We start from the raw sequence: 11366 nt of genomic DNA, 5'->3' as shown, positions 1-11366 counted from the left end.
AATAATAATAATAATTATTATTATTATTATTATACGTACATTAAACCTATTATTATTATTGTTATTCATGATGATGATGATGATGATGAATAATAATAATTATTATTACTATTATTATAATAATAATATAATAATAGGTTTAATGTACGTAAGTCATTAAAGAATGAAAGAAAAAATAAGAAAAACAATATAATGAAGTTTAATTTTTTTTTTAAAGGCCAAAAATATAAATCCTACCTACAATTTTGAAAGTTAAACCACTTCAAAAATTGACTTAGAAGCATAATGTGTCTATTTAGGCTACCGCATAGTTCTAATATGTAGAAATATTGAAACAAATATACCCCTGAAAGTGTGGTGTGAATTAATTCTATATTGATATGGTATGCACAGGATTATTATTAAGTATAACATTAAAAGTTCTAATCATATATAAAAATACTATGATTACCCGACAGTCTCTCTAGAGATCCGATGTATGCAGAAAAACGTGTCAACGCGTTAGAACGCGTCATTATCGCCGCTCCCAAGCCATTTCCATCACCACCAGTGATCATTATCGCAACGGATCAATAATAAATTGTTTTGGTGTGCTTGAAAAGATATTGGCCATTGATGCAAAAACCGTACAATAAAAAATTAACATTTGTGACATGTCATCCAATACTGATGAATCAATACTTATGAAAGCAACCGCTTGACTCTAAATTAAATCTGTTAAATTTTGTTAGCAGTCCTACTGTATTTGGTCACAACACATCAAGTGTCCTGTTCCGCACCTAGTCATTTATTATAGGTCTAGGCCTACTTAACTAAGCCTCCGACAAATCGCTATAAATGTCTCAACCATTTAGGTCCTATTTAATTATTTTAGAAATCTAACCAGTCAGCGCATGAGCTTAGCAACCCTCAGTTGTGTGTTGCGGCGTAATTTTGGAGGCCGTGCAAAAGAAAACAATGTATACTGTAAAATTTAGGTAACAAGTGATTTGATGATATTAACCGTTGTTTTAATTTTATTGTATATTTTAATTGTATTATTTGATTGTATACGTTTATAAAAATAATTTTGATATAGTATTGTTGTAGGTATATGTTCTTTATTGTATTCTATCTTTGCTGGACCATATTGTAAAACCGCGTTACCATCTTCTTTGTATATGTTATAATATGTTTAATAAATAAATAAATACTTGGTTGTTATTGAAGAGATCTGTCAAATTGCTAGTGTGTGTGATTTTTGTATTTATTCTTATTATATATAAATATATATACAGTATAACATATTTCATTAATGCAATATGTCATTACTATAAAGTAAAATTCTGTCCAAAAATGTGAGCGAATAGTGTGGCCAGAACTGGGGCTACATCATATGGTATCAACAGTAAACGTAATCGTGTACTTCTGCTTGTACTACAGATAAGTACTACAGATAATACGAATATCGTGTTGATTTACATTATGAATGCTTAACCCAATGCTTAACTCCTTATATTATTATCCTTATATCTATTATCTTTTTTTATATTACCGGTATTGGAAGGTAGTAAGTGGGCGCCCAGTTGACGTCGTCTCGCTCACAATTCACAACATATTAACAGTCTAACTTTAATAGTAAACATTTTTTAAACAGTATGCAGTTATGGTGTTGAATATTGATAAATGAAAAGACGGAGAAATAAACGCATACCGGTATAGTTACCATGCAATTTCTTTAATTTATTAGATATTTAATATCTTTCAAAAATGATTTCAATGTTGGAATTTTAACTAATGGAAGTCTAATTCACTTAGATATCATGACGTATGTCAAAATTAACATACTCAGTGTCGTCATTGGCATTGAGTAATATTGCTTACGTAATCATCCGCAGCTGTTGAATATTGATAAATAAAAAGACGGGAAAATAAACGCATACCGGTATAGTTACCATGTAATTTCTTTAATTTATTAGATGTTTAATGTCTTTAAACGATGATTTTAATGTTGGAAATTTAAACAATGGCTGTTTAAATATAGGCCCTATTAAGATATTATGACGTATGGTAAAAATTAACATAATTGCTCAGTACAGCGTAAACTTCATTAGCGTTTACCTTTCAATACCTATTTATTTCATACCTCCTTGCATTGATTAAGTACCGGTACTTCGTAATCATGTCAATATTTGTCTTATCCAAAAGACGGTACGCTATCGTAACTTGTATTTCGACCCTCCAGCTGAAATACAAGGAGAGCAGCGATGGAATTGAACCGGAGATCTCTAGGGTTCAGCCACCAGTTTAGTCGCCTGAATACGACAGGGGATTCCATTATTTCCTTGAGGTTATGCGATCATCATACACGGCCTGCGTATTGTTAAGGAGATTTTCCGTCGATAAATACACGAACGGTACTATGTACCATTAAAAGGATATTGGCCATTGCTGCAAAAACCGTACAATAAAAAGTGAACACTTGTGACATGTCATCCAATACAGAATATATGAATCAATACTTATGATAGTGTAGTCGTGTGACTCTAAATTTTATCTGTTTACGATTTCTTCGATTTAGTTATCAGTCCTATGTTAATGGTCACACGTCGAATGCAGTGTTGCTGTACGCTACTTTTTTTTGAGTTTTTAACGTGTTCACAGGCGCTTCAGTCGTTAAAAGTTAAATTTAATTTGTGTAGGCCTATGTATGTGTAGGCTATGTATACATGTGTATGTCGTATCTGTGTGTGGATATGTATGTATACATAAGCAGTGATGCAAAACAATTATGTATATACGTATGTGGTATGCATGTGTATGTGCCTGCGTATATATATATATATATATATATATATATATATATATATTCCTATATATATAGGCATATATAAGGTATATGTATCTAAATACGGGGTATGTAAAGGGATGGAATTAGATGTGTAGGGTGGTAGAATACGGTAATTGCTTTTGCTGTGTAACGTGAGTGTATGTGCTTTTGTATATTGTGTGTGTACAGGGCCTTAGCCACGAGAATTGAAGTGGTTCTGGTTTGGTTCTGTTTCTGGTGGGTAAAGCCGACCTCCCAAGGACTTCAAAAGTCACGGAGGGGAGGTAGAAATCATAGTGATAGAAAAGGTCCACCGCTTGCCGAACCGCTTCAGGCCGCATGGACCTGGTAGAAACTCACAATCACTTTGCAAAAAAAAGGAGCGTTTATAGGTAAAGTAAGCAAAAATTACACCTCCAAGAAATGAGGCGAGAAAATTAGGATGTTAGAGTAATGTACGTTAAAAACAATAATTTTTTCCTTAATAAGGAAAAATTTAAATCCTTCGAATGGATGACTATATCTTGTCAGTAATTTTCTAGACCATCGACGCGTGGTCGAAAGTGTCCTGGCACTATTTACATTAGCTTCTTTAAAGTACTTCCACCTAAATATAAGTTACCGAATTGTTTAGGGTTTCTGAAATGGCTTCAATGGGGCGAGAAATTTCCAATTTCCAGTAAGACATACAAACTGCGAGCTCCGTAGTGTTGGTATACAGAGCAAGCGGTGAAATATTTATGCCACACCTCTTATATTTATAAATTTATAACATCAATTAGTTTGCCGACCATGGTAATAAAACAAAATTAAGAATCTGCTGTAAACTATGTGTACTTTTATGCAATTCAAAATCATTGACTGAACGTTAGTTAAGTATGTAGGTCGACGCAAGTGCCGAGAAAGGAGGCATCATAAAACTAGGTGATATAGTGAGCCCAGATACTGTATCCAAAATATATAAAAAGAAGAAAAAAATGTGATCGGGTATAACGTGTGACTAGTCAGTAAGTGCATGCATGCAAGTATCAACAGGGCCGTGCATCATGAACCATGCAGTTACTTTTGACTCTGGAACAGATTATACAGCCTCGTGTTGAAATGTGTGTTGAAATGTCCTGATTCCAATTACAGCAAACTGGGACATAGAAGTAAGCCACAACTGCCCATGTTATTACCCCGCTCACAATTCTATTATAACCAGTCACCGACTTTTATAGTACATGTTTTTTAGACAGTGTACCGTCAAGTTGTTGAATATTTATTAAATGAATCGACGTGAAAATAAACCCATACCGGTAAAGTTAACATGTAATTTATTTAATTTATCACATATTGAATGTCTTTCCAAGATGATTTTAATGTTAGAATTTAAAAAAATGAATGTTTAATTCACTGGGATATCATGACGTATTTCAAAATTAACATACTCACTGTCGTCATTGACATTGAGTAATATTACTTACGTAATCATCCGCCGCTGCACGTGATGCTAGTCCATGTTTGGCAACAGTTGAGATCACTCAATTAGTATTAGGCCAAAATTGGTCCAGGGACTTGCAATAGCTTGCAATTGGTCCAGGGGCTTGCAATAGCTTGCAATAATAAAAAAAGGTAACAATAAAAAAAAGGTAACAGTTTACTTTATCATGAAGCTCCAATCAGGTCCTGAATTTAAGCACCTTTCATGGTTGGATTCATTGGATTGGATTTATTTGGTGTACACAATACCGGTATACCATACCTCCATGCTATAACCCAGGTAAGCCCACCTTATGTTGGTGATTGAACAGTATATCGGTCACTCTCTTCTGACTGCAATGTATATTGATGATGAATTTACTTTATCACTGACAGTGGTATTTCAAATTTAAACCTTCTCAAACTCTCTGATATTATAACCATATGCAACAAGGTATACTTTCTTATTATTCACTGCCATTAATTCTATTCTCCTCAAGTAACAACTTTTATCCTCAATCACTCCATTCACAATTATCGTACTCGATCCAGAAATGATATTCACATACCTATCATAACACTAAATATTTTCAACACAATATTATATACACTGGTCCTATACTCTGGAAAAATTTACCATCCACAATTTTAAACTCGTGAGGTCATTTACCAAACAACTCAGGAATCCCCTTGCTTCGCAATACTAAAATAATTTTTAACGGTCGTTAAACTCGACTTGCTGCTCCTTGAAACCATGTTCTGTTGTGATGCTTGTACTGCTCGCCTTGAAACAATGTTCTTTTGTCATGTGTTGTGTCTTGGTTTGTTTGTTGTTTGGGGTCTCTGTATGTGCATTTTTTAGTTTGTGTTCAGGCATGCCCGACACAAGATTTTTTTTTATTGAATCTTCTCTGGCAAGTGCCTTCGAAGTTCCTTTTGATTTTGTCTCATAAACCTATGATTTTTATTATTTGACTGCAATTGGAAGGAAATAAATGTCTTTTTGAATTGGATTGAATTGAATTTAATCAAAGTGATTTCCATCTCTGTGTCTATTTGTGCCCAGTGGCGTATAGAGTCTTGAAATGGTGGGTGGGAGGGGGCTGATAGGGGAGCGCAAATGTCACGTGGGGCTCTAACTCGAACCCCTAGATACGCCACTCTTTGTGGCTTCATTTGGTACGCGATATGTAATTTCCAAGTCATTGATTTTCAAGTTTGTAAAAATCGAAAGCATAACCAAGATATATTACTTACCTTAGTAAAGAGGCTGTGAGTTATACTCGTAATTTCTTTATAATTTCTTTAAAGCAATTGCTACCCAATCTTTCTTAAATTTTAGCCCTGTCAAAACACATGTCCTTCATGGGATAGAGATTTGTTTTTGCAAACAAAACTAAATTCATTCGATCCGGTCAGCGCAGTTGCCATGCAGTGGACGGTGGCAGAGTCGAGAAACTAGCTCTTGGTGGACCCCACTAGACCCCATGCATACTGCCCTGTCGTCATGCGAACACCTGCGTGTGGAGGGCCTCAGGAGACAACTGTGCCTGTCTCTTATACACATCTAGATGTGTATAAGAGACAGCTATCTGTACACCTGGTTTCATAAAGTGTTAGGTTATTGCTGAGTGCATGCTGTACAACACATTGTGCGAGTTTACTCAACCGATGTTATGCACAATAACGGAAGATGATGATGATAAAGTCTTTTTAAGTTCTTGCATACATAAGACATCTGGGTTCGCATAATTGCAATTTTGCAGTGCATCATGAAGCATCCAATTATTTGAGCATGTCCTTAAATTATTTTTTGGCGGCGTTAAAATAATTCTTTCCAGTTCTAAATTGTATTTTCCTACTAAGTAATGAAAGTTCTTTGTTAAGCTTTCCTGTCCACAACCTACGTGGAATGAATGATTTTAAAATAAAAATTAAATATAATGAATGACGTATTACTATTAGAATTAAAACAAGAGTGATATCATCCACAATAACGATGCAATAACTTAAAATAAAAAATAATGTACAGTATATTAATTAATGCTTCGTTATTTCAGTACTGGCACTAATACTGGTAGGCCTACTGGATTTGCAAGTCTTCTAAGTTCTTGCATACATAAGACAATTTTGCAGTGCATCATGAAGCATCCAATCATTTGAACATGTCCTTACATTATTTGGCGGCGTTAAAACAATTCTTTCCAAGTAATGAAAAGTTTTATTGTAAGCTTTCCTGTCCACAACCTACGTTGAATCGAATGAACGATTTTTAAATAAAAATTGAATCTAACGAATGACGTATTACTATTAGACTTTAAAACAAGAGTAATATCATCCACTATAATGATACCAATAACTTAAGATAAAAAATAATGTATATATTAATTAATGTTTCGTTATTTCAGTACTGACACTAAAATAATAGTACAGCAGTACGACTTGGAATTCTATGAACCCTGACCCGGATGAAATGTAAATCTTCTTATTTGCCCTTTGACACAGCTCCATGTTGTGAAGTATTCGTGTGGAAGTAGCTTAGAAAGATAAGAAGTTAAACTTCTTTTTTGCACTTTGTAAAATCATGCAGGCAGCTCCTCCTGTTGACACTGTCATACAGGCAGTCCAAACTCTGTATCACAATCCAGATGTTGCCGAAAAGGAAAGAGCATCGACATGGCTTGGAGATTTTCAACGATCGGTAAGTTGCAGCCAGGCCCATCCATGCTTGCCGATTCCTCGTCTGCGAACTTGAACCGTGCAGTGTCCGCCCGCATTGCCCTGGATTGATGCATCTGAGGCTCATGTTGAGACCCGGTTTAGCCTAGGGGCTTAGGCCCATAGAATATTTAATTTATTCAACTGTGTGGATATGAATATTTGCACCAATCACCTGATAGACGATGTTGTTTGAGATTTTCATTAGTGTGAAGAAACTGAATTTAACTTTAAATTAAATAACTTAACCCTCAACTAGGCCTAGGCTAGGAGGCCTAGGCCCTAGGTAGCCTAAGCTTAGGTTAGGCCTAGCCTAGACCGGCTAGACTAGGCCCATGTACTATCTAGGCCTATGTTATGCCACCATACTTACTAAGCCTAGGCCAGACTGTCAAATAAGGCTTGCGTATATATCCCCCACGCAAAAATTAGGCCTAGGATTCTCTCTGCACATTTCGAGGGAAAAAAGGCTGATTTTTGGCGCAGTTTTTGCAAAAAAAAAAATGTATATTATTAAGCAGTTCTAGGCCCTAGTTATGTTTCTGCACACTTTTTTTTCCATTGCGATTGTCCATGCAAGTTTCCGTTAGGTTTTTTTCGAGATGCTGTATGCTCTGTGCATACAACATACCGTACTTAATACACAATGCATATTAGGGCAAATAGAAAAATTTATTAGATTATCACTCCCGCCCGCATCAGAAATCCGGGAAGCATTGATGCAGGAATAAAAAAATTTTTTTTTTTCAATCAATTATCAATTATTTCAACAGCATAAAAACAATACAATTTTGTGACATTTTCTTTAAAAAACTATAAAATTAAATCAGTTTTTAAACAATATTTACTATTATTACAGGCCCTGGTACAGGCCAAATATAAACAGTCTCTCCCTCATCGATAAAAACAAAAGCAAAATAATTTATTGTACCGATTGAAAAGAAAAAACCAAAAACTGCCCTCCCTCATCAATTTAAAAAAAAAAAAAGAGTGATAATCTAATAATTTTTTCTATGTGACCTCTTATTTTAGGATGCATATACTGTAGGCCTAGGCCAATTCTACAAGATTTGAATTGGAAATATTGGCCCTTCTTTTCAAAATGTGGGAATGGATTTTCCGCATTTTCAACTGCCTTGCGTACACCTACAAGAAATTTGATCATCTTTTTGAAGAGTATGGGATACCAGTGCTAGTGCTCCTGTTCATTTCAGCCCTGTCTTTGTGGAAGGAAGTGACTTATAAGCATTCAGTCTGGCAGCTATGATGCTACGCATATATGCAATTAAATACAATGCTTACAGGAGTGTACCTGCCTTGTGTATTATAGCACCAATAGTACCAAGTAGAAAGAATACATTTTGTATCATATGAAACCGTTCCATTGAATGTTTACAGTAATATTATAAAGACAGTTATAATTTGATAGACTATTTTAAAGAGAGTTTAAATTAGCCTATATTCTAAAATGTTTGTGCTTTTAAAGTAAAAATGTAGCAAATATAAATGAGAACTTCCTGGGAATTAAAAAAAAATCCCGAAAGGTTGAGCGATCAGGCAAAACAAATCATGATTTTCCCAAAGAATCAACAGTGGCCAGGTTGAACATGGATAAATCTCTAACCCTCTTCTTATGTACTATTGTACTGTATACAAACTCTCTTGTTTGCACTTTGAAGTAACCCAGGACATCCTAAAACCATTGACTCACTGCACCAAGGGTCATTGGCTGACGCGATTTTATGGAGAACATGATGTGTACACAAAGGATCGTTTTTTTAATGGTGATCAGCTTAGTAGGGCACATAGAAAAAATTATTAGATATCACTCTCACCTGCATCAGAAATTTAGCAAAGATTGATGCGGGAATAATAATTTTTTTTTTTGGCCGTATCATGTATTTGAACAGCATAAAAAAACTTCGCAAAAAACAAATGCTTACAAAATGTAAAAGAATTGGCTCAGAATTCAGCAAACTTCAAACTCTTCCAATTGAATACAAAGCCTATTCTTTAAATTCTTGTTGTTTACTGTCACTAAAAATAAACAGCTTGCTAACAGTGGCTAAAAATATACAGCACCATGGTCTGTCCTTAAAGAGACCTGCCCATTGAGCTGATTTGGATCATTAATTCACAGCGTGAAGACTTACACGTTCCAAAAATAAGACTCGCGCTGCTAAAAATAACTTGGTACATCATGCATTTACAAATGGGCGGTCTTCACTTGTGATGGGTGTGATTGGTTGGATTGGTTGGTTGCTAGCCAAAAAATAACTATGACATCAGAAAAGTTGGCCTAAGTAGGAAGAGAAAGGCCTGCATTCTAATAGGCCAAATCAAAGCAGTCCTTCCCTCATCGATTAAAAAAAACTTCCCGCCCTCATCAATTTGTTTTTTAAAAATGAGTGATAATTTAATAATTTTTTCTATGTACCCTTTGACTACCACCAACAATCTGCAGATAGCAGTAGCATATCTACAGGAAGGCATGGGGGAAACTTCCTCTAAAACCAACAGTCCCCTCCCCACTCTCCCCCTTCTTTGGATATTTAGTGAGCAAAGAATTATGCTCAAGTCATGGGTAGTGCAAGGATTTGCCCGACGGGGGGGGGGGTCTGATGTCCCAGATGGGGAGGCCGACTCTCTGAATAGAACGTAAGTGAGCTTGGCCCACGGAAACTATGGCAATTTAGGGGTTTCAAAGGCTCATTTCAACAATTTTAGAGTACTAATATGCCAAAAATATTTAATTGTTTTCTTCTCGACAATGTGTGTTTTTCTCCCTAAGGGGAGGGGGTGGCTCTCCCCGACGGGAGGCTGCGGCTCTCCCCGACGGGAGGCTATTTATGTTAGACTCTTAGACTCTATTCCTGGATGAATCCTAAAATGTAAGAAAGTTAAGTTTGTACAGAATATGTCGTTCACAAGTAGACGTTTAGCCGATTCTACTAGAATGTTTTATGGTGTATGAAACATCAATTTAAAGTTTTTTAACATCAATTTATTTAAATTGATTTTAATGAACAAGATGCGCCAATGAACTTAGCAGGATATCAAGAAACAGTGCAATATGAACTGGAGCACGGAGTTAAATTAATATTAATTGCTTTTAATTTGACCAGTTAGTTACATTTTGTGTTTGAGTTAATCAGATGTACAGTAGAGACTGCACTGCCGCAATTATAAATTATATCAACTTGAAGCAAGAGAAAATTGATGTCCATCCTTCGAGTCGACAATATTTTCTTCTTTTGCATTACAATAGAAATTATATTGTATTTAAATGAATTGGAGAAATAAGAAGGGAAAATTGATCATAGCAAAGTTGGTTAATCTTTTGAATTTTCATATTTATGTAAATCTGTTAATTTTTTTTCTTATATACAAATTAAAATTTTAAAAATATAAAAAAAATTGGAATTATCTTTAAACTTAAAATAAATGATGTGCTCTCATCAATCAAACACGATTGTGGAATCAATCTCGGACTTTGTTATGTTCAAATTGGAATAAATTCATATGGAGTGTATCTCTACTATACTTTTCTGTTTAAAAATGTGATTATAGGAAATTCTGGTATGCCTCATAGCTTCCTCCAATCTCTTAAGGGAGGTGACCACATAAAAGAGTCTTGTGCATGTTAATTTTCTGAACGATGACGATCTACATTGTACTAAGGTTTGCTACAACAAATGCTAGGGAGTCCCTTGTGATAAACCTTCAACTCTGTTGTTCCTCCAGCTGATGGTATATTGTTGCCATGGTTGCAGGTTAAATATTAACTGTTTAATATGAGAGTATTAAAGAATTCATTTTATTATTTGGATGAGTACTATAGGTAAGAAAATTTATGATTATGGCACCTCTAGATGGTCAGAAATGGCACTCTAAGATTTATATTTGAATATAATTTTCTTTTCTTCTCCATTTTATTTTAGAATTTTGAAAAAAACAAACTTGCATTCCAGGTTCTCTTACCCTGCCACTAGAAATTTTCCAACCACCAAAATATCCACTCACTATGATTGGGGCTGAGGTGAGCAAGTTTTGAACAACCTCTAGATTCCTGGAAATGGAACTTCCAGACTCGGAATAACATTCACCCGAACGTGCTGTTGCTGCAAACAGTTAGAAATCGCATCATATCAGTGCCAGGGGCGGATCCAGAGATGTCTGAAAGGAGGGCCCAAAGTAGGGCCGATCGAGTTAACATCATCGTAGGGGGTCGGGGCCATGCCCCTGCGAAATTTTTGTTTTGTAGACACCCAAAAATAACCTCTGAGGCATTTTGGGCGATCAGTTTTTTATTTTCCTTTCTTTTTTTTCTTTCCTTTTTTTTACTTTCCAAAAGTGGGGGGGGGGGGGGGTCGGGGCC

General features: G+C 35.3%; 1 protein-coding gene across 1 annotated transcript in view; it reads left to right on the top strand.

The window, feature by feature from the left end:
- Positions 1-6765: 6765 nt before the first annotated feature.
- The window catches only part of LOC117105123 (transportin-3-like), a 30584-nt gene continuing 25983 nt past the window's right edge, over positions 6766-11366 (top strand). Inside the window, exon 1 of the mRNA XM_033246187.1 lies at positions 6766-6971. Coding sequence (XP_033102078.1) covers positions 6855-6971 — 117 coding nt within the window. The 5' untranslated portion in view covers positions 6766-6854. The remainder of the gene's footprint in view (positions 6972-11366) is intronic.

The sequence above is a fragment of the Anneissia japonica genome, unplaced genomic scaffold (genome assembly GCF_011630105.1).
Source record: "Anneissia japonica isolate Jap-2015-1 unplaced genomic scaffold, ASM1163010v1 scaffold287834_len5846547_cov211, whole genome shotgun sequence".
In the NCBI taxonomy this organism is placed as follows: Eukaryota; Metazoa; Echinodermata; class Crinoidea; order Comatulida; family Comatulidae; genus Anneissia; species Anneissia japonica.
The sequence above is the reverse complement of the archived record's forward strand: the minus strand, read 5'-3'. Positions and strand labels throughout refer to the sequence as shown.